Consider the following 25,000-nt stretch of genomic DNA (forward strand, 5'->3'; position numbering starts at 1 on the left):
AGATTTGTGAACGCCTCATCACTTACTGGATTATGCCCCAAACTGCCATAAAAATATCCACAGAATCAGGCGGAATTCACAGTTTAAAATAATAAACCATGTGAGTTAATACCCTTGAATTGATGAAACGTAAAAATTTCCAGTCTTGACTTTTCTCAAAATGAAGTCCTTTTCACTTCATAAGACGTTTAGAAGTACTTGTACTTGGCTCTACGTGTTATTAGTTTAACAAAATACTAATTTTTCATATCAACTTTAAAACTATAAAGCTAGAATGAACACAAAAGAGAAATTGAATTGACCGTGTCAACCAGGTCTAACTAACTGAAACTTGTACATCTATCTAGATCAAGTGAAAACGGCTAAATGTTGCTGTGTGATTGCGGCGATAGCAACGTCTCCTTTACCGCGGACCTAAAAAGACTTTTTAATTGCCCTTAAAGATTTTTTGAATGCCCAAGAGATACACCAGAATAATATGATTTAAGCAGCGTTCTCACCGCGAATACCGCAATCGATTTATCGCCCTTTAAAAAAGCATGTTTAAATACTATATTTTTGAACGTCAGTTAAGTAGCCACGATAGTGTAATGGATAAGGCAGTTTCTTCTCACCCGAACACGCGGGGTTCGAATCTGGATAGGACTTTTTTTTTTCCTTTTTTTTTTTTTTTTTTTAACCCGAAGCTTTATAATAACAAATACAGAACACATTTTAACGATTAGATTTGTTTTTTTTAAGTGTATCACAAGTGAGTCTTGAAGGCCTTCCTCTCTTGTCTTGCCATGTTCTGTTCATGTTGGTTATTGAGAGACATTTTCTCTTCTTTTTTTTATTTTTTTTATTTTTTTAAGTCACTGCCGAGTAATTCGTAATTTCTCCTTGCTTGAGTAGTGGTTTCTCTCTGATTCGCAGTTAAGAGTGGGTATAAAGCCTGATGAGCGCTCCCAAGTGCGAAACAGCTGTTGCTTGCTGTACAAATCAACTTTCCGTTTGGAGGTACTTAGGGCAAACATGAGGAAATGAGAGCTTTTTAAACAACTACCCTCTCCAAAAACAAATATACAGTTTTAAAGGTTAAAGAATTAACCAAAACTGTTTTTTGATGTGAGCTACATTCCATTATAATAATGCAAAGACATCTGGGCCTGGATTTAATATTTATTCTATAATCGCATAACATGCTTCATCCAGTGAGCCCAACAGGTCATGGTGTGGTGTCCAGTTTAAAAAACAAGAACTTGGGATTGACCAAGATAATACATACACACATACATACATACACACACACACACACACACACATATATATATATATATATATATATATATATATATAGAGAGAGAGAGAGAGAGAGAGAGAGAGAGAGAGAGAGAGAGATACACCTTTCTGTGTGTGTGTGTTGTCAGTGCTACATGCCATATATATATATATATATATATATATATATATATATATATATATATCCCCTTTCCTATTCCACCACCATCCCTTTTCAGTACAGAGCAAAACAAAAACATGTAACACAAAAGGAAGCGAAAAGCACGTAAAAAGAACACTTTAATACGCCATGTCTTCCTATCAAAGAGTGAGAGAGAGACTGGACACTGGAATTATCTATTGTCATTGCCAAGAAAGGTCGTTTGACAAGGGGGCAACAACATAAATTGATATATTTTAGCTTCCAAATAACAAAGACTATATTCGTTCTCTCAATCATTCAGTCAGTTTAAACCAAGAAAATAGGCATACTTGGAAACACATACTAACAAAAATTCAACGAAATGGAAGTAAAGAAAAACAAAAAGGTGATGATGGCAAAATGAATGGGGACTGACTCGACCATCCACTCGAAAATATATCAAACCAATACAGACTGCCTCAACAATACGTGATATTCGCAGTCGATCTAATCATGATTTCATTATCAGATGATAAAACAGTAACAACATCATGGCTTTTAGCCCTATCTGTTTTAAAGAATATACATTTTTCTCGCAGAGTAGTATAAACTTCACACTGAAAAAGAAAATGTGTTTCGTCATCCACCTGGTATCCACAGACAGGACATGATGGTTGTAGGAAAGCCCTAGGTTCAAACCATCTCCTGTTTGCATTAAGCCCCAGAGCTCTTAACCTACATCTCTGATATTTCATTCTGTGCCATTTGTCTAATGATACTGAAATATGTTTCAGGTTGAAATATACTTCTAAAAGAAAAGAACCGACTATATTTTTCTTTACTTTTCATGTCAGAATGCCAGTTTTGTTTAAAGGAACAAATGAGTCTGTCTCTGAATTCTGCAATAAACTGCTGTTCGTTTCCTACACCCTGGGACAACCACTCAATTCCAAAACCATGTTCAGTTAGAACGTTCTTCATTCTATAACACCAGTTTTCTTTTCTTAACTCCATTTGCAAAAGCGTCATATCATAGGCCTGTTTGCTTGGACGTGTTTGTGGTAGCTTGAACAATTTTAACCAATACACAGTACATTTGACAAAAATTATTTTATACATAGGGTATCTTCAGGTTTCCCCATAAAGAACCGTATTGGATGAATAAATTGGAACATTTAGAAAACGTTTAGTTGCATAAGTATGTATTCTCTCAATGTGTGAATAACCGTTAGTCCCCAAATTTCAGCTGCACATGTAAGTGAAGGTTATATTTTTACATCGATCATTTTCCAAAAATCAACCGAGTTCAGTTTTCTAAGTACTTTCAAAATGTAAATGACACCTTTTTTCAACCTTTTCTGCAAAATTCTTCCCATGCATTATTCAAACTTAATTTTGTTGTATAAATCATCCCCAATTATTTTTATGAATTAACAACTCTAACTTCAGTATTTCCGTTTAACTATTTTTCATGCACTGATAGATGTCTACCCATTCTAAAACCCATAATATTAATTTTATCAAGATTCACAGTGAAACCAAAGCGATCGGCTTATTCTTTTAAGACATTTAACTGATCTTGCAAACCTTTTACAGTAGTCCCTGACAATAGGCAAAAAGTGATAGAAATATCTCAATAGCTCCTGGTATTAGCTGAATACCATGCCGACCTCTTTTATAAAGTTTCACAGCTAATTCATTTATAAAAAAGGAAAACAAATGTGGGCTTAAAAGACACCAGCTTAACATTCAAAATAATTTGAGTAAACACCTTTTCACGCACACATGCAAGCACTGAGTTATAAACACCTCTAAGCGCCATATACAATTTTCCATTCACACCACTTTTACGCGGAACATTTCATACGGTATTACGATCCACAGAATCGAAAGCCTTCCTGAAATCAACAAAAGCAAGATAAAGTTCTGCGTAACAAAGCGGATATTTTTGCACCATTGAATACAATGTAAATATATGATCTAGAGTACTATAAGTTGCTCCATAACCTGCCTGCTCTTGAATATTTTTCTTCCTCCCTCTCAGCCAATTTAGTTTGTCTGCTATTCAAGATGTGGATGTAAACTTTGCTTAAAAAGCTTGTGAGCGATGCTCCATGATAGTAATCGGGGTTGTTAACATCACTTTTTTATGTATAGAAATAATTATTGATTTTACTCATTCTAGTAAAAATGTACCGTTTTCTAACATCTGGTTAAACAATTGTTCCAAGGAAATCAGTTATGAGGGAATTTGCATGCTCCAGCATTTCTCCAATAATATTGTCTGGACTTGCACTTTTTCATGACTAATGTGTCTAATACTAGATAATTATGATATATTTCTTAGTTATAGGGTCGCTAAACAACGGCCTTAGTTATAGGGTCGCTAAACAACGGCCCAAACTCTTCGTCTGTCTCCACTAGATTGCCTTCTTGCGTTAAGTCATTATCAAAGTCATTAAAGACTCTAAAAAAAAAAAAAAATAATCCTGCCACTGGTGCCGAGAAATGATATTTCTGCTTTTGTGCTGTCACGAATCGACTACTGTAATTCTCTTCTCATATGCTGTCCACATAATTTTCTTCAGCGAATTCAAAAACTTCGAAACAATGCTGTCCGTCTGACTTTCAGAGTCCCACATACTGGTCACATTTCTACCCACCTCCGCAATTTATATTAGCTCCCCATCGAAGCGAGAATTAAATACGAAGTTGTGTGTCTCTGCTATTCTGCTTTCCACTCCGCAGGACCTACATATCTTTCTGACCGTATCAGTATCAGGGGGGGTCTGGAGGGGGCGGGGGTGGGGGGCGGGGGGAGGAGGAGGAGAGGTGGTGGGGGTTTGAGAAAGAGTGGTCATGAATGATTTGTAATTTGTAATATTGTTCTTTCATGTAAAGCGCCTGAGCTCTTAGAAAGAAAGGGCGCCATATGAATATACATTATTATTATTATCATCATCATCATCATCATCATTATTATTATTATTATTATTATTATTATTATTATATACAAACTTCTTTCTGTTGAAAGATTTTATCACTGACCAAAATGTCTTAGAGTCACTATTTGTATCTCTTAATATTTTAATATATTCTTTTCAAACTCTTGCTCTTTTGAGTTTCTTACTTTTACATACTCTTTTCGGGCTGTAGCATAAATTAATGGTTGTCTTTTATCTGTTTTGTCCACTTGTGTTTTACACCTCTGAAATCTTTTTAGTAACCTTTTAACTTCTTATTTCTTACACTTACATGTATTATCAAACCAATCATTACATATCCTGCTTCCTTTTCCTACTGTTCAGACCATGCATGCAGCAGCTCTACACAAGGCAGTAACAAATTGGTTTAGGCTATCATTTAAGTTAGTATCTAATAACTGAAATGCTTTCTGAATACCATTATAGAATCATCACTGTCGAGCTCGTTTTTTTTTTTTTTTTTTTTTATAAATCAGCACTATCATTAAACCATACAATTTTTTCTTCACCCCGATGCATTATATTCGTGCTGTAATTATGAGGGGTATTTTTTCCAAGTTGCCTCTACTGGCAAATGCCATGAATCTGCGCAGTCACCAACAGTTCGATTACAAATCAACAGAAACCAGAAAAAAAAAATCAATACACTACTTCCGTCATGAGACACAAAAGTATATTCTCCCTCTTTATCACTCTAGAAAAACTCGAAAAGCATTCAAGACAATCATACCAAACTGAAAACACATGTCTAACAATGTTTTACCAAAATTATTTATAGTTTCATATATATATATATATATATATATATATATATATATATATATATATATATATATATATATTTAGAGAGACAGAGACAGAGAGAGATGAAGAGAAAGGGAATGGATGGGATCAGGTTAGGGGGTGGGGGTTGGGGGCAGAGGCAGGAAGGCTGTCATTACTCACAGGTCCGGCCAAGACGTAGTGGTAGTTCTCACGATTCATGCCAACGTCTACGATCTGAAATAAAGAGATTCAGTTAGCTTCAAACAAGATTACGCGCGCGCGCGCGCGCGCGCGCGCGCGCGCGCGTGTGTGTGTGTGTGTGTGTGTGTGTGTGTGTGTGTGTGTGTGTGTGTGTGTGTGTGTGTGTGTGACACAGACACACGGAAACAGAGATAAGAGACAGAAAAAAAAATCAGAGAGAGAGAGACAGACAGACAAAGAGTCAGGGAGACAGACTGACGAACAAGACACGACGCGGCATTGTTATTGCCTTCAGCAAAGTAAGCGCCACACGTCTCTTCCTATATTTGCTTCATTAAGTTCAAGTGTACTGTTTTCCACATTCATTGCTTCAACTAAATACTTAGAAAGGCCAATAATTGTTGTTTCAATTTGACGGGAGAGCTTTTACATCGTTTATTGTTGGGTCGGTGGAGATCATGTTAAAAATGAATCTTTTGGTCTTATATCTGAATACGCTGGACAGTAATAAAGCACTTCCTCTTCAGTACACTGGGTAAACAACTGAAATCCCTCCTCTGTTGATAAACCAGTCAAAGAATCAGAACCAGAATCAGAATAAATTTTAGTCAATTAAACCGTAACACACACGTACTGTCACAAATACCATACACAAAAAGTAGTTTAACAATAAAATGAAACAAAATATAGAACTATTTTGGGGATATTAAAACATCCACCCCTTTCCATTGCGAGATTATGACAGGATATTCATAATTTCCACAATGATTTTTTTTAAATTTTTTTATTTTTTTTATTATTTTTTTTAATTATTATCTTAATTAAGACATCATTCAAGTAAATAAGGTTTGGTTCTGTATTCATGTGTAATTTAATCATAGAAGAGTAAATTTGATTCATTTTCATTTTTGTTTCTCTCCCAATAGTTTATTCATAACAGCGTGACTAAGTCTGTGGATATTGAATGTGGACTGATCAAACGTGTCCAAAACCAAAGCTGATCAATGTTCGCTGTTTTGTCCACTCTGTAAACATATCGTCATGCACATGTTTAATATATGAATGTGCTCCAGCCTGTGTTATGTGAAACCAAAATTCTATTATTTGACTAATCACTTTTAAAGTTAATGGGTACTTACCTACTTCACTGTGTATTGCTAAATTTGTGGCTTTTTGTGGATCTCAATGCTTGTTTAAAAGAAGCTTGAATCTGTTAATGAGACAATGATTATACAGATTGTCTGAAGTAAAATTTTGTTTACTTTTTCACAAGCTGCGAACCATATTTCTGCTCCATATGTTTATATACGTAAAACAAGACTATCAGTTCTTAAAAAAATATATTTAAGTATGCTATGTTTTCATTTTTCGAAGTTATTTTAAGACTATGAGATGCTTTATTATCTTGTTTGCAAGGTGTTCTGTAGCCTTTTCAAAGTAGCCTGATTTATGGAATATTATTCCCAGATATTTATACTGCTGGGTTGTTTCTATGACTTGTATTCCACATTAAAACAAGAGAGGCAAGGCCTTCAAGACTCACTTGTGATACACTTTAAAAAAAAAATCTAATCGTTAAAATGTGTTCTGTATTTGTTATTTTAAGCTTCGCGTTTAAAAAAAATAAAAAGAAAAAAAAGTCCTAACCAGATTCAAACCCCGCGTATTCGGGTGAGAAGAAACTGCCTTATCCATGACACTATCGTGACTCCTTAACTGACGTTCTAAAATTTAACATTTGAACATACTTTTTTAAAGGGCGATAAATCAATTGCGGTATTCGCAGTGAGAACGCTGTTTAAATCATATTATTCTGGTGTATCTTGGGCATTCAAAAAATCTTTAAGGGCAATAAAAAAAATCTTTTTAATGGCTATCGCCGCAGTCACACTGCAACATTTAGCCGTTTTCACTAGATCTAGATAGATGTACAAGTTTAGTTACACCCGCCGGGAATGTAGTACGACACGGTCGATTCAATTTGTCTTATATGTTCATTCTAGTTTTATAGTTTTAAAGTTGATATGAAAATTTAGTATTTTGTTAAACTAATAACATGTAGAGCCAAGTACAAGTACTTCTAAACGTCGTAAGAAGTGAAAAGGACTTCATTTTGAGAAAAGTCAAGACTGGAAATTTTTTCGTTTCATCGTGATCAGTTCAAGGGTATTAACTCGCATGATTTACAATTTTTAACTGTGAATTCCGACTGATTCTGTGGATATTTTTTATGGCAGTTTGGGGCATAATCCAGTAAGTGATGAGGCGTTCACAAATCTTTCTCTGAATAAATATTTAACGGTCTCCTTCTCCAACTTTCCATCACATGTTATCGTGTATTGTCCATTGAATATAGGATTGAATGGGCAGGTCAACAACTTGAAACAAAATGGCGTCGTTCGCGTTCGCGAAAAATATAAGCACGCGCTTTGAATGTGTATAAATATGTGTACGCAATTGATTTTTGCCCATGACCTTCAGGGCTCAGCCAACAGATCTGTAAAGTCCACACGTCGTATTGATTTTAGTATTTTCCGAAAAAGACCACTTGGGCGAATGAACATAGTGAAAGCCCTGTACACTGAGAGTAAACCACACAAGCTTTTTATGTATTGAGTATAATTTCAAAATGTAATGTTTAAGATGAGAAAGATCAGATTGAAGCAAATTAAGTCCCCTAGCATTACTCACAGAGAAATTTCCCTTTTTTACTATCTGCACCAAAACGTTTTCAAAATAAATAAAACTTCCATGCTAGCAAAAGAAGTTCCTGTTTGAACAAAAAATGATAATAATGGCTGCTCTTGTTGTTGTGTCAGAATATCAGGTCAAAGTGCCAAGTTTAGAGAATACAAAAAAACAAAAAAACAACACAAAAAAACAACAACAAAACAACAGTAAATGCAGTTTGCATATAATTAGGCTTCATTTTTTTAATTTTTTGTGCCCATCCCAGAAGTGCAATATTGTTTTAAACAAGATGACTGGAAAGAACTGAATTTTTCCTATTTTTATGCCTAATCTGGTGTCAACTGATAAAGTATTTACAGAGAAAATGTCAATGTTAAAGTTTACCACGGACACACAGACACACACACAGACAACCGAACACTGAGTTAAAGCATAGACTCACTTTGTTTACACAAGTGAGTCAAAAATGCCCGAAATTTACCGAAATAACATGATTAAAATGGCATTATCACCTCGACTACCCAACCGATTTATCACGCTTAAAAACATGTCGACATTAATTTTTGAATGCCATTTGTAGATCCAGATTACCGCTGTGGGTAAGACTGATATCTATCGCGCGAACATGCTAGGTTCGATTCTGCTTTCATACTTTTTCGTAATTTTTGTTTTACCCAAAGCTTTATAATATCAAATAAAGAACACATTTTAATTACTGCATTAAAAAAAATCACACACCCACCCACACACTGTAAAGCATACAGACTTGCCCTTGGTGTACCTTTCCATCCATCGACACTCGGAACATACAAAGAAATAGTACTACTACCTTCAGATGAATACCGAAATCTCGTATGTGCTAAATACGTATTGAGAAGCTCAACAACTGAAAATTATACATCAGAGGAAGTAAAAATTACATCCGAAAACAACTTCCCCAAAAGAGCTAAAAGCATATCATATTTAACACCCACTGGCACGTTTGTGTCAAACCTGTTCGAAAAGTCTTAAATTAATTCAGATGACGTAGACACACAGCAGACCGTAAGTCCATACCCCATCTGCGTGATGAATAAAGCACATTTTGATGTTAATCACACTGACATGAAAAAGAATGAAAATTCGTATATCATGGCAACGGAAGTCCGAGTACACCTTCAAAATAGATACTGTGATCATTTACAGATCGACACAGACGACTCACTATTAGACACTGGCCAAGCAGGTTCAGCTTTCGTTATACCAAAACTGAAAACGGAAAGATCATACTATATTGGTAAAAATCGTTCAATATTCACTGCTGAACTTATTGCTGTTCTTATGGCTCTAAATCATATTCTTGATCTTCCAATTTGCCTTCTACGAGTCTTGTTTTGCGTTGATTCAAAATCTGTATTATGTGCTTTAAACTCATCAAATTGTAAGAGCAAATCCAAAATCATTATAGAAATCAGCCACATTTGACATTTTTTTAAGCTTGAAAGGAACACGTTTTGCTGGGTTCCTTCACATCTTGGTATTTTCTACAATGAATGGGCTGACAGGGCTGCAAGAAAAGGTGCAAAAAACCAACAGGGAACCATATAACTTTATGTGCCTCTGTCTGTACAAGAGGGTTATCGAATACTAGAAAAAACATCGTGGAACAAAGTCAAAGAATTATACTAGGAAAACGGCAAAACTTTAAACCATAGTGTAATTGATCTTCAACAACCGGGAACTATCAATCAGTCAAATACATACAGTAATTCAATAAGATTAAGGCAGATTCATACCTTATCAAACAGGATAAAACTGAACGCTTTAAAACTAAGTTCAGCAAAGATGTCAGATGCATATGTGGAGAACATATATCTAGCAACCATATAATATTCGAATGTCAGAATCTAGATTGTTGTTTTTTTTGTCGTTGTTTTTTTTTTTACCACACTTCACCAAAAGGTCTTTTGAATGTGATATTAACAATCCCAATATGTTATTTGTTGTTGCAGAAGGTTTGCTGCGTAGTCCAATAGGACATTTGTTATAGTTGTTTGATGTTGGCGTTTATAACGTTTCCATTTTCCCAAGCGTTGTCTCTAACTACTCACCATCCACACATGCACACATTTTTTTCCCACAACCCCCCTCCCACAACCCCTACCCCTACGTTTTTTCCCCGTCTAATATATATATATATATATATATACTGTGAACTGCCCGACTCGCCCTCAGAAAGAAAAGATCTGAGCACATCACTCCCCTTTTGCAGCATCTCTACTGGCTCCCTGTCTCACACAGAATAAAGTACAAGATCAGCACTCTGTGTTATAAATCTATTCACAAATCTGCCCCTTCCTATCTCTGGCTGCCTTCACCTCTACACTCCATCTCGCTCACTACGATCGGCTTCGGATCCACTCTGTATACGCACATCCAGATTCAAATACTCGACTGTTGGCCGCCGTTCTTTCTCTGTCTCTGGACCTTGCAACTGGAATGAACTTCCTCTTTCGTTTTGTCAAGTCTCCACTCACAGCTCTTTCAAGTCTGGCCTTAAAACCCACCTCTTCCCAAAATAGCCTCTCTTCCCTGCCTCTTCCTCGTCTTCAGTTTCTCCAGTTTCAGAGTTACGCATGCGTGTGAATGACTGGTGCGAAAGCGCTTTGATTTGTCTCTGCACAAGATTCAGCGATATATAAATACCATTTATCATCATCATCATCATCATCATTATTCATATTTTTTTAAAGTGTCTATCACAAGTGACTCTTGAAGGCCTTGTCCCTCTTGTCTATCTTAATTTATATTTGGGTACGACGACTACTACTACTACTAATGATAATACTAAACATTTATTTAGCACCTTCCAACGCTCGAGGTGCTTTAAATTAACTTCAAAAAGTAATTTGAAAAAACACCACCAGCAAAAACACCACCCAACAAAAACCAAACAAACAAAAAACCCCAGTAATACGGCATGGTGTGTGCAGAAAGATTTAACAAGTAACAGTCTCTCTCTCTCTCTCTCTCTCTCTCTCTCTCACACACACACACACACACACACACACACACACACACACGTGTATTAATTTGTTTTCTGTTGAATGAAGCAGAGACCACTCATGGTATGCATAATTAAGAAATAGACCCTGCCACATACAGTCTCAAGCACATCTGTGCATTGGCTAACGATCATCAAACTGTGTGCTTTGGAAATAAAATGTAACGATACAGGGCAGTAGTACAAACAAGTCTTCGTTTGTGAAGATATCTCTGAAGCCAAACAGAAAACAGACAGAGAAAGAGAGAAGATTACCTGGTTTAGCATGTTCTGGTACACTTGCTCGGAAGAAAAGTTCAGGATGATCCGCTTACGCTCAGCACGGCTGACCCGGTCCAGTCGCCGCAGAAGGTCGTGTGCATGTTCCGTGTCCCTGACCCGCCGGGCATCCACCACGAGGGGGGCATCGGGGTCCGGGAAGGACTCGTACAGCTGCTGGAGCTGCCACAGGCCTGCAACACCCCGTAACTGACGTCATTACACTGCTTGGGACTGTGGCTGGTCACGGCCAGTCACACACACACACACACACTGAGAGAAAACGCGGGAGGGGAACGATCACACTTTCTCGCATTTCCACGATTTCTCTCAAAGTGAGAGAGATCATGGCTGGTGACGAGTGAGAGAAAGTGAGAAATCATGGCTGGTGACGAGTGAGAGAAAGTGAGAAATCATGGCTGGTGACGAGTGAGAGAAAGTGAGAAATCATGGCTGGTGACGAGTGAGAGAAAGTGAGAGAAATCGCGGGATTCGGAGAAATCGTGGGCTAACAGCCCATGTCCGGAAATACGAGTAAAATCTGTGGGCAACCATACTGCGCGTTATCGGCAAAACGTCCCAAATCGACCCCCCTTCCGTAGGTCCCTCAAGGGACCGCCCCCCCCCCTGCCCCCTTCCGTATCAGTGTCCTTAATCGTCCCCTGGGGGACTAGTCAGTGTCCTAAACCGTCCCTCGAGGGACATGCAGCCCCCCACTGACATAATTTGAAAATCTGTCCAAAAATGTCTTCCATCCCCAATCGCACACATGTATACGATGCTGTTTTTATGTCATATATATATATATATATATATATATATATATATATATTCCTTGCATATTTCGACATCTGTGCGTCAGATTATAGGTTTTCACTACTGACCACAACTGTGCTGACTACTGCTGACCATTTCCTAGAAGTGTTATGATGTCTTGGCAAGTTTTTGACTGATACCTGATCATTGCTGATTTCTACCAGCGTTCTTCTTATTCGTTCATTGGCTGCAACTCCCACGTTCACTCGTATGAACACAAGTGGGCTTTTGCGTGTATGACCGTTTTTACCACACCATGTAGGCAGCCATACTCCATTTTCGGGGGTGTGCATGCTGGGTATGTTCTTGTTTCCATAACCCACGGAACGCTGACATGGATTACAGGATTTTTAACATGCGTATTTGATCTTCTGCTTGCATATACACACGAAGGGGGTTCAGGCACAAGCAGGTCTGCACATAATATGTTGACCTGGGAGATCGGAAAAATCTCCACCCTTCACACACCAGGCGCCGTCGTCGAGATTCGAACCCGGGACGCTCAAACTAAAAGTCCAACGCTTTAATCACTCGGCGTTCAAACTGCATTACTTTGTGACGGGAATGCAGTATGTCGACTTTTTGACCGGATTTGACCAGTAAATGAGTACTATTGACTACCTGTTCGTGTAAACAGGTGAGGTCATTACCCCATTTGCACAGAACACAGCATCTAACATAGACACGTAAATAGTGCATCTAAAAGCCCCCCCCCCCTCCAGCCCCCCACATACACTCATATATATATATATATATATATATATATATATATATATATATATATATATATATATATATATATAAACACTCCGTTTCTTTCGCTCTCTCTCTCTCTCTCTCTCTCTCTCTCTCTCTGATACATGTGTCTCTTCGTACAACGGCAGATATGTAAGTCGGCCAGTGTGCTAACATCTACACCGTTGGAAAATAAGCATTTGTTCATCCATTCTCTCTCTCTCTCTCTCTCTCTCTCTCTCTCTCTCTCTCTCTCTCTCTTTCTTAACAAACACCTTACCATCATCAGAATCAAAGAGGTAGTAAACTTTCTCCCATCTGAAGAACTTGATGATGTCGATGACAGCGTCGATGTAGGATGGACTGACGCTGAAGTCATAGCTATAGCCGTCGGCTCGCTGGTTCCTGTTGGTGGTGTAGCTGACGTAGGGAACGTGCAGGGCCTGGCTGTACGACTGGATCACGTTGAACGACTGGGGGGCACTGGCCCCAAGCAATAGGAACACACCCTTCCCCAGCTGATTGCACACTGCACACACACACACACACACACACACACACACACACAGAGAGAGAGAGAGAGAGAGAGAGAGAGAGAGAGAGAGAGAGAGAGAGAGATTTGTACTTGAAAAAAGTGAAAGTCAAAAACTAAGGAAACAGCCTCTCTTCTCTCTCTCTCTCTCTCTCTCTCTCTCTCTCTCTCTCTCTCTCTTGTACTGGTAATGACAGACAGGTTTCATATTTACTTACTGGATGTAACAGATGTTGATGCAACAGACAGGTGTCCATAAAAGGAGACGGTCGAACAGGTGGGCAAAAACACAGAACTGAAAGCTTTCAATTTGATGAAAGTGTAAGGAATGGATTAAAAAAATCCAAGGCCAAAGCATATGTGTAGAAGGGGCGGAACGTCCAAGAAAACATGGACAATGATGACTGGTACGCCATTAACATTTCACCGACCCGCCTTGCCCTGCCCAAACTGAAGGAAGCCAAAGGGTGGCGAGATGACACGACAAATCAATAGCATGTGACAGGGATAGCGGCCAAACATAGACGTCAAAGTATGTAGTGCGTAGTGTGCTGTGTTCATGCAAATCTATTCTTTCCTCTCTCTCTATCGATCTTAAATCACGAAAACTTTTTTTTTATTTTACCACGCACACATTCAATTATCTGTTGATTGTGCTTCTGCTCTGTTTTACCTTTGTAGTGCCAATACTTCGAAGCCTTTGACCAGAATCTACAAATCTTCTACACTGACACCTGAAGACTATTCTTTCCCAAACGTACAAGCTGTAATATACAAAGCAACCATGATATAACGAATACTTAATGGAGACACTCCTTCTTTACTAAATGCGCGATTTCCCTTGAATCGGTCCAGATATAAAAGAAAAAAAAGTTATCAGAAAACCAAGAATACATCTTTTTAACACTAGTCTGGCATACTCGTGTGAGGGGGGTGGGGGTGGGGGGGGAGGGGGGGGGGGGCACTTTGAAACATTTTGCCAAAAAAACAAAACAAAAAACCAGTATCATATCTTTTAAAACAGCTTACAACATGTTCCCTTTCGAGAACTTCAAATAAATCCTCAGGTAACGCGTTACGCCAGCTGACGGATGTATTATATATATGCGGCTTTTCTCGGATGGTGTGTGCTTTCCTGTTAATATCTCAATCTCTGATCATGTGGGTAACGTGTGATGCTTCATTTTTTCCCCCATGTATTCCTCAAACATTGGTTGTGTGTGTGTGTGTGTGTGTGTGTGTGTGTGTGTGTGTGTGTGTGTGTGTGTGTGTGCGCGTGTGTGTGTGTGTCCGTGTGTCCGTGTGATTGTGCTTATGGATTATTGATTTTTTTTTAATTTTGTGTGTGCTGAATTTGACATTTATCTTGTGTTAATGTTTGTTTGTTTGTTGTTGTTATTGTTGTTTTGCCCCAGGGCTGGGTGGAAAAAAAGCATATTAATTGCTTATCTCGTTTCCCTGGAAAAATTTCGTTTCGTTTCGTTTCGTTTCGTCTCGTCTCTCTCTCTCTCTCTCTCTCTGTCTGTCTGTCTGTCTCTGTCTCTCTGTCTCTCTCTCTGTGTCTCTGCGTGTGTGTATATGTGTACGTGTGTGTGCCTGCATGTGTTCATGAATAGATGAATTTGTTCACATTTCCGATACTCATGCAGCTATTTTCATTTTCTGTAACGAAGTTCACGGTCAAAGATATCCCTGATTTCTGTGAGGGTGTTGCACCTAACAAATCCGATACACTTGTTTCGGTCAAGATCATGATTCATATATAATGAGAGTTTCTTATACGCTCTATTGTTTCCATCAAAACCTAATAATACGTCTTGCATTGATAGTTTCATAATTGCATTGCATTCAGTATCTTGTGATCAAAGTGTTTCTTCTTTTTATGAAAATTTTAATGATAAATAAAGTGCTCATAATTATAATATATTTCTATATAATACATTTCCGTTGCGCAAAAGTGTATTTCTTATTGTTTGCAATACTTAGCTTTGTTTAAATACCAAAATATTAGTTGGGTAAATATTGTGGAGTGCTTTCCAATGAAGCAGACGTACTCTGGCTTCAGTGGTGCAAGAATTTGCTATGAGCCATGCTTTGGGCTGAGTTTCTAACCTAAGTTTGCACATATTTTTGGTTGCAAGGGATTGGATAGGGTTTTTATCGACCAGGACAGAAGGGACTGATGAGGTCTGATTAAAGAATCTAAATCATATCGTATCTCTGCTTCAGTTGTTTGAGTTCTGTTTGAGTTCGTCTCACAAGCCTCTGTCATGGTATGAACTGTCCTGTATTAAAACTTGTCGGTTATCACATATTACGGCAAGAAGTTTTACATTGCCATTGAACACCACATCTGAAACATGGGTAAATCCGGATTGGATCCAGTCTTTTATGAAAAGTGTCTGGGCTTTACACATGTTTGTGTTGTTTCGTAAACAATGATATGAAAAAACGTGTTTTAGATAGTTTGAGTTTTCGCTGTAAGTGTTGTCTGACCATAATTTTGAAACATTCTTCCAGAATACATGTGGTAATAAGCCAAAACCTTTGAAGGCATCCAATTTCGCGTTTGAATTAAAACAGCATAGTTTATGTCATATGATTTACGGTACATCCAGTTTTAACCATGCTCATTTTGCGGTTTCGAAGCCGAAGAAATGATGAATGATTCTGCATATATGTATTATCAATAAATAAAAAATCCCCTTTCATACTTGTCTTGTATGTAATGGTTCCCCCCCGTCCCCCCACTTTTTCAAACGATTCAATATTAGAGTCTACTTCCTTCCATACAATTTTTAAAAAAAGTAGTATTGATTTTCTTTAAAAGATCTGCTGGTGAGCTGAGTGCTTGCAATAGTCAAACTTGTCGTGAAAATAACAAAGATTTAAGTATGCAAATGTTACCCACACTACTTAAATCCTTTTATGATCATGCAGTAATCGTCCGGTGTATTATTCATGGGTGATGATGATCTTCTGGTATCCAATGTATGTGCACCGTCAGTTCTAAACAGAAAACACTACCTTCTCACAGTTCAGTTCAGTTCAGTTGCTCAAGGAAGCGCAATTGCGTTCGGACAAATCCATATACGCTACACCACATCTGCTAAGCAGATGTCTAACCAGCAGTGTAACTCAGCGCGCTTAGTCAGGCCTTGATGGAAAATAAAACAACGAAATAAGTATACAAACAAATGTACATGTGTTACAGCTTTACTAGCAGCACAACATCATCATCATCAACAACACAAAAACAATAAGAAAAACCCAACAGAATAAGAAAAGAAAAGAAGAAGAAGAAGAAAAGAAACAATAACAAAACAAACAAACAAGCCAACAGCAAAAACAGCAAAGATTACAACTAAGTTTATAACTGCCGTGGAGGTTGACCCGCATGTTGAACAATACCACAACAGCGACAACAGTGACAACACAAACAGCACACCAACAAGGCGAATAGGAATAAAACCACTCACTGCAGCAACAGCTGCAAGAGCAACAAAACAACAATGACACTGGTACACACTAAGACAGCCCATTACGGTGTTACTAGTCAGGGTGGTCAATCCAACAGGCACAACACAACACAACGGACCAGAATAAAGAGAACGGACTGTACGACTGACTGGCAGTGCTCAGCTTGTAGCTGTCGTGGAGGTCTATGATGCTGCTGACGTGATCCAGGACGATGCGGGAATCACTGTTGTTGCGGTTGTTGGCTTCCACCATCCGAACCAGCAGATTCTCCACGTCCTGTGAAGCTTTGTCCAAGATGATGCCTGCCACAGACAAGGAAAAATGGTCAGGCTTGTCGCCAGGTGGGTTGGACAGTAAACTGTTGACTAGTTGGCTGGTGGCCCCCTTTCCCCTCCCAACTGTCCAGAAAATCACGCTTTTCCCCCTTTTCCTCTGACTTGAGCAGTTTTGATGAAAAGGGGTGGGTTTCTTTCTCATATTGCTTTTCAATACACAACACAAGAGGTTTAGAGTGCTCCCTTAAGATATATACACTTTAATAAATATTTAGAGATGACATGAGTAATCTTTTAACATTGTTTCCCAAATCTCGATGGCAAGATTTATATCAGAAACTTTGAAGATTAGGCAAAAAAAACTACAAACACATACAAACTGCGTGGTCAGATAGGTTTGACATTTTCTTCTATAAACAGTATTGGAGCATGTTGCATTGATAGATGAATGAACAGAGTGTGTTGTTGGTTGCTATCATGTTTCTTCAAGAAAAGAACTTTGTTTTGTTTCAGTATTTGCTTTCACCATTTTCAATCGTTTATTTTATTGTTTTATTATGCAAGGAAAGTACGTTGACGCATTAACCCATGTCATAGCCAATGACATTAAAGTGTCGAAGCCCCCCCCCCCCCCCCCCCCCCCCGACCCACGTCTGTGTGTGTGTGTGTGTGTGTTATGTGTGTGTGTGTGTGTGTGTGTGTGTGTGTGTGTGTGTGTGTGTGTGTGTGTGTTCTTCCTCCTCTTTCTCGTCCTCATCTGACGGCCTTCTGGGACTCACAGGAAAGATGGGAACGAGTAAACAGTGACAGCAAAAGGCAAAATCATTCGGTATTTCTGACGGTTAAAAAGAAAAAAAAGACGCCTTGTTCTAACAAGGACTGGTGTACAAACTACACCAATTAAACTTCAACATCATCCAAGCATGTCCATGATGTCAGACAGATGTGGAAAAGAATCACCTACACTCTAAAACTCCTTAGCCGTTCTGAATGCTTGACAAGCTATGCTGGGATATCCCAAATGGGACCACAGGATTCCTTCTTGGTCGTGAAGACATCGTCATGTGGACTGTCTCTGGGGATTACCCAAGGAAAGTGATGATGCAAGGAACCTTTATGGCAGCTTTGCACTCGTAAATTACCAGTATGAACTTGACGTTACAGTGAGGCTACGGGGGCACACCCAGTGTATTCCATGTCCTTTGTGTGTGTGTGTGTGTGTGTGTGTGTGTGTGTGTGTGTGTGTGTGTTTCTCAATCTTTTCGTTTCTGAAACACGGTATCAAATAAAACAACACATGATTCTGAAATCAAATCAAAGAAAATATTCGTAATTTCTAATGTCAAGACACAAAATAATATTTACGGTTGACTGTAGTTTATAAGAGAAACTCAATAAAGCGCAGAGAACTTATTGCTGACTGACAGGAAAACACCATGGGAGAGCTCTCTCATGGTCCGCTAATTTGTACATCGTGTTGTGCCCCTCAACACTCTCTGATAACTTGTACATCGTGTTGTGCCCCTCAACACCGTCCGCTAACTTGTACATCGTGTTGTGCCCCTCAACACTGTCAACTAATTCGTACATCGTGTTGTGCCCCTCAACACTGTCAACTAATTCGTACATCGTGTTGTGCCCCTCAACACTGTCAACTAATTCGTACATCGTGTTGTGCCCATCAATACTGTCCACTAACTTGTACATCGTGTTGTGCCCATCAACACTGTCCACTAACTTGTACATCGTGTTGTGCCCATCAACACTGTCCACTAACTTGTACATCGTGTTGTGCCCCTCAACACTGTCCACTAACTTGTACATCGTGTTGTGCCCCTCAACACTGTCCACTAACTTGTACATCGTGTTGTGCCCATCAACACTGTCCACTAACTTGTACATCGTGTTGTGCCCCTCAACACTGTCCACTAACTTGTACATCGTGTTGTGCCCATCAACACTGTCCACTAACTTGTACATCGTGTTGTGCCCCTCAACACCGTCCGCTAACTTGTACATCGTGTTGTGCCCATCAACACTGTCCACTAACTTGTACATCGTGTTGTGCCCATCAACACCGTCCGCTAACTTGTACATCGTGTTGTGCCCCTCAACACCGTCCGCTAACTTGTACATCGTGTTATGCCCCTCAACACTGTGTGATAGTGCTATGATACAGTTTCTATGCGTTTGAAAGTGTATTTATGTGAATAGAATTGAATAGAATACCACCGTCTTCCCCCCCCTCCACCCCCACAAACGCACACACGATGCACTCGCGCTCAGTTCCCTCTCCCCGACTGGATTAGTATTTCTCACGTGAATCCAATAAGAGCCGAGTTTAGCAAAGGAATTGGATGGAGATACACTGTTGAAATGTATTGTCCGTCAGCAGTTTAGCCTGTAGGACTGACAGTATGTGTCAACATTGAACACCACCGACCTAACTTCCACCGTGCAGGGTCTCCTCTGGTAGGCAGTCCTTGCAGCAGTCTGACCTTGAAAATGTGTACTGTTGGCACTGGAACAGTTTCTCGTTTAACCAGACAGCAACAGCTGTCCTTTCCACAACCCTCTCTACAATTCGACAGGGAACTCCCTTTTTGTACGTAAAAAAAAAATCAGGAAAAAAAAATCACTGGCACAGGATCAGAATTTTGAATAATCTTGTCTAATATGCCTTTAATTTTCGAAGTGAAAAAAAAAAACAACAATCCGGACACAGTCCATGGGTGCTAATAACAAACTACACTCTCACACCCACTCTCTGTCTCTTCTGAGTTCCGTCTGTCTGTTTGTCTCTCCCCCTCTCTCTCTCCTTCGCTCTCGCTCTCTCTGGCCTTATTTTATTTCTCCTTTGTCTGGTTAACGGTTCATCCATCTGTCCCGTCCTCGGTCTCAATTCCGGAACTTTCCCTCTCTTCCCGTGTCTCAGTCCACACCAGTAATTGCGGAGAAAGTCAGATGGAAGTGAAAATAGGGAGGCACTGACCCGACCGCCTGCCCTAATGACAATACATACGGGCTCTTGACTTGATGCGGCACGCTGTCGCCCCCTAGTGAGATGTTAGTGAGGAAAACTCTCTCAGAGGCCACTCCTGCGATCTAACCTGGCTGTGTGGTCAGTCCGGCCTCATCGTCCAGCAGAAAGACACCACTGAATTTCACGGCCGTTCAAGTCTGGTCGACGAACGCGGAAACAAACACCATCAACAAGTTTCATTGTGATAAAGGTTCCAAAGACTGAGGGGGTAAGGTCCTCTGTGTGCTTGTCTGGCTGAGTGTATGTAAATCCACGGTGCTCTGATTTGGTACATTGTATTCCAGTAGATGAAGAAAGCCAAAGGGGAAAATGCAAAAGGAATAAAATGTAATATAATGATTAGAACAATAAATCACATCAATTTCCTATAAAAATGTTGAAATATGTACGAAACGCGAGATACATGTCTTTGAAAAACGGACTATCTTTTATCTCGCGCCTGCTAACGATACATGAAGACAACATTGTGCGTTATCACTTACCGTGCTAAACATTAACTTAGGAGACGTCAAACGAAATGCGTTTTGGTTCTATGGCAATTTTCCCCAGTGTTTTACACACGGGATTCAAGCCCACACCTATACCTTTTTCAGATTCGTTTGCCACAGAACACATTTTTTATGATAATCCCTATTTTCATACAGCTGCTCTTATTTTCTTTTTTCTTTTTCCTTTTTTTTTTCTTTTTCACAGTCACGCCAAATTACTGTTTTCTTGGGAGGGGGAAGGGAGGGGAGCGGGGGAGAGGGGGGGATGGGGGAGGGGCGGACTGAAATAAAAACCACGAGTACTGTTACAACTGAAACCCTTTGTCTCTTCCATACGTTGGGTAGGTATGGGTAATAGGAAACGATCCAGTCGAAGCGACAAGCTCAACGTGTGTACTGTACAGATAACATGTCGTACGATAGTCAAACGTAGTTGTTTTTTTTTTTAAGTCTTTCTCCGACTGGTTGCACAAGGAAAGGTTCGTCTGCTCATTCTTTTCAACGTTTTGTCGACGTTGGAAATAGCAAGGGTGCCTGAGGGTAAATGCGAACGGGCAAGTGTAACTGCAAACGATGGCTTTGGGTACATGTGGACAATTAAAACAGAAGCAGGTCTTTAACTAATTACACATACCATTATTATACATCCCACTAGACTGTTGTATTGTTGGTTTTGATCACACATGCTCACAAACACACAAACAGACGCTTAAACACACACACCCCACATCGCACACAGACACACTCTTTTGAGAGTGCTCAATAACTGTACAGCATCGTTCGCAAATAGACTCACGTCAAAATATCCTAAGGTCTAGTTGCAAACGAAAATATTTAGCAGATTCTTGTAAAAACTGACGTTCTGATTTGTCACCAATATACTTTCTTAAATTCTCCCAGCACTGATAATGTTCATTCACCATATCTGATCAAATAAAACTATTTTAAACTGTGTCGAAGTTCAAGTCCTACAACTTGCTTCCCTTGATTTTAGGATTTTGAGAGTACGTTTGTAACTCTTGGTCGGCAGTGGTGCGCGACGAGAAGAAATAGCACGGAAATAGCCGATGTTTGACTGGTTCTTTGAAATGGATAGTCATTAAGGTATTAAGAAAAGGTCGAAGCAGACGTTAAATTGTGAAATGCAACCGTTAAGAACGCTCCAAAGTGGGGCGGTATACGAATCGTTCGCAATTACACACTGTTCGCAGTTAACCATACCTACCCTATTTCTTTTCAATATAATTTTGTCCATTGATATAGAAGTACTATGGAAAATTCACGTGTTCTAGTGTTGATTTGCATATGGATGTTTGTGTATTAGTCACTATGGAAAATTGACTTGTTGATTTGCATTTGCTTGTTTACTAAAGTTAGCCTTTGTGTTTGTTTTCGACATCACTTTTTGACTCACAAGTGAGTCTATGTTTTAACCCGGTGTTCGGTTGTCTGTGTGTGTGTGTGTGTGTGTGTGTGTGTGTGTGTGTGTGTGTCTGTGTCTGTGTCTGTGTGTCCGTGGTAAACTTTAACATTGACATTTTCTCTGTAAATACTTTGTCAGTTGACACCAAATTAGGCATAAAAATAGGAAAAATTCAGTTCTTTCTAGTCATCTTGTTTAAAACAATATTGCACCTCTGGGATGGGCACAAAAAAAAAAAAAAAAAAATGAAGCCTAATTTTATGCAAACTGCATTTACTGTCATATTTATATTTTTTGTATTCTCTAAACTTGGCACTTTGATCTGATATTCTGACCCAACAACAAGAGCAGTCATTATTATCATTTTTTGTTCAAACAGGAACTTCTTTTGCTAAGCATGGAAGTTTTATTTATTTTGCAAACGTTTTGGTGCAGATAGTAAAAAAGGGAAATTAATCTGTAATTAATGCTAGGGGACATAATTCGCTTTAAACTGATCTTTCTCATCTTCAACATTACATTTTGAAATTATACACAATACATAAAAAGCTTGGATTTTTTTTTCAGTGTATCACAAGTGAGTCTTGAAGGCCTTGCCTCTCTTGTTATTTATATGGAGTGTGTAAAAGACGGAACTGTGTACTGTTTCAATGCACCCAGGTCACATGTGAAATTAAGTTCTTGCTCTTGCCTTTAAACTTTCGCCTGCTGTAAGCACAAATGATACTGTGTATGCCAAACGCACTTGGCTACACTTAATTTGTTACAGAACACTAGTTCTTCGCTTACAGAATAATAATTTGTAATGGAATAATATTTCGTGACTTAGAATCATAATGCCTGGCTTTTTGTACATAGTTCTTGGCTTACAGAATGATAGCCTTTGGTTTGTTATAAAATGATATTTCTTGGTTTATCACAGAATATAATTCTTGACTGCCTTTTTTTGAGGTAATACTTTTATGGGGTAATACTTTGTGTGTGTTCGGTTTGTCACTACGTAACTTTTAGAATCATGATACTTAGCTTGTTGTAGGAAAATACTTGGCTTGTTGTAGGACAATACTTGGCTTGTAGGAAAATACTTGGCTTGTTCTACGACAATACCTGGCTTGTTGTATGACAGTACTTGGCTTGTTGTAGGACAATACTTGGCTTGTTGTAGGACAATACTTGGCTTGTAGGAAAATACTTGGCTTGTTGTAGGACAATACTTGGCTTGTAGGAAAATACTTGGCTTGTTGTAGGACAATACTTGGCTTGTAGGAAAATACTTGGCTTGTTGTAGGACAATACTTGGCTTGTAGGAAAATACTTGGCTTGTTGTATGACAGTACTTGGCTTGTTGTAGGACAATACTTGGCTTGTTGTAGGACAATACTTGGCTTGTAGGAAAATACTTGGCTTGTTGTAGGACAATACTTGGCTTGTAGGAAAATACTTGGCTTGTTGTAGGACAATACTTGGCTTGTAGGAAAATACTTGGCTTGTTGTAGGACAATACTTGGCTTGTAGGACAATACTTGGCTTGTTCTACGACAATACCTGGCTTGTTGTATGACAGTACTTGGCTTGTTGTAGGACAATACTTGGCTTGTTGTAGGATAATACTTGGCTTGTTGTAGGACAATACTTGGCTTATAGAATGCTAATCTTTGGTTTGTTATAGAAAGACATTCCTTGGTTTATCATAGAATATAATTTTTGACGGTATTGTTATAAGGTGGTAATACTGTGTGTGTGTATTCGGCTTGTCACTGCATGGTTGATTACTTGGCTTTTTTGTTGCTGCTTGTTTTCTTTTGTTTTGCTTTTTTATGGTAATGCGTGATTGTTGTGGTTTGTTTATTTGTCTCATGTTTATGGGATCTTGTGTGTGTGTGTGTGTGTGTGTGTGTGTGTGTGTGCGTTTGTCTGTCTGTTTGTGCGTGCCTATGTGTGCCTATGTGTGGAGGGTAGCTGCTATGTTATGTATATATGTTAAAATGCTTCTCTCTCTCTGTTTTGTTTGTCAGTCACATTTTCGTGTGTGTACGTTACATTGACGTAATGTATTAGGTAAACAAAAATATTTTTGTAAAGCACGTAAAGCACATTCCTGGATAATTTGCTATATGAGTATCCAGTATCATCATTATTATAGTTATTATCATTATTATCGTATCATTTGTGGGTTATTGTGTTTGCCTTTTTGATAATTTGTTTATGACATTATTATAAATTGTTTATTTGCCTCGCTGTTTATTCATTAATGGGATTACTGTGATGTGTTTATTTGCCTCATTGTTTATTTGTTTATGGGAGTACACACCACACACACACACACAGCAACAACAACACACACACACATACACAAACAGACACAAACACACACACACACACACACACACATACACACACGCACGCACGCACGCACGCATACACACACTATGTCTAATATCAATTAATGTGGATAGACATTAAATGAAATTGAACACACACACACACACACACACACACACACACACACACTTACGCAAGCACGCACAAACACACTTGAGCGCGCGAACACACATATACAGAGAGAGAGAGAGAGAGAGAGAGAGAGAGAGAGTTTCCGAAACGCTGTAAATTATATGAACAACATGTCCAAGGTCAGTGTCTTCATGTGCTGGTGTTGGTGATGTATGTGTCTCACAGGCCGTGAGGTGGGCAGAACGGGGGTGGCGCTACGGGCCAGGAGCTGTTGAAACGAACAACACGTATTGATTTCTGTCCTCCGCCTGATGCCGCCTGGATTCAGTCCGCGTTACACTGACAGGAAGGCGTTCTCACCTTTACATTATATCGTTGGCTTGCCTCTTTTCTTTTCTTGTCAATTTCTC

General features: G+C 39.0%; 1 protein-coding gene across 1 annotated transcript in view; it reads right to left on the reverse strand.

Moving 5' to 3' along the window:
- LOC143298661 (glutamate receptor 2-like) overlaps positions 1-19,318 on the reverse strand; it is a 56,771-nt gene extending 37,453 nt beyond the window's left edge. Inside the window, exons 1-5 of the mRNA XM_076611545.1 lie at positions 18,604-19,318; positions 17,057-17,209; positions 13,176-13,424; positions 11,342-11,538; positions 5,332-5,385 (exon numbers count right to left, since the gene is read on the reverse strand). Of these exons, the coding sequence (XP_076467660.1) occupies positions 5,332-5,385; positions 11,342-11,538; positions 13,176-13,424; positions 17,057-17,209; positions 18,604-19,318 (1,368 nt within the window). The remainder of the gene's footprint in view (positions 1-5,331; positions 5,386-11,341; positions 11,539-13,175; positions 13,425-17,056; positions 17,210-18,603) is intronic.
- Between the last annotated feature and the right edge of the window lie 5,682 nt (positions 19,319-25,000).

This window comes from Babylonia areolata, chromosome 24 (assembly GCF_041734735.1).
Source record: "Babylonia areolata isolate BAREFJ2019XMU chromosome 24, ASM4173473v1, whole genome shotgun sequence".
NCBI classification, from domain to species: Eukaryota; Metazoa; Mollusca; class Gastropoda; order Neogastropoda; family Buccinidae; genus Babylonia; species Babylonia areolata.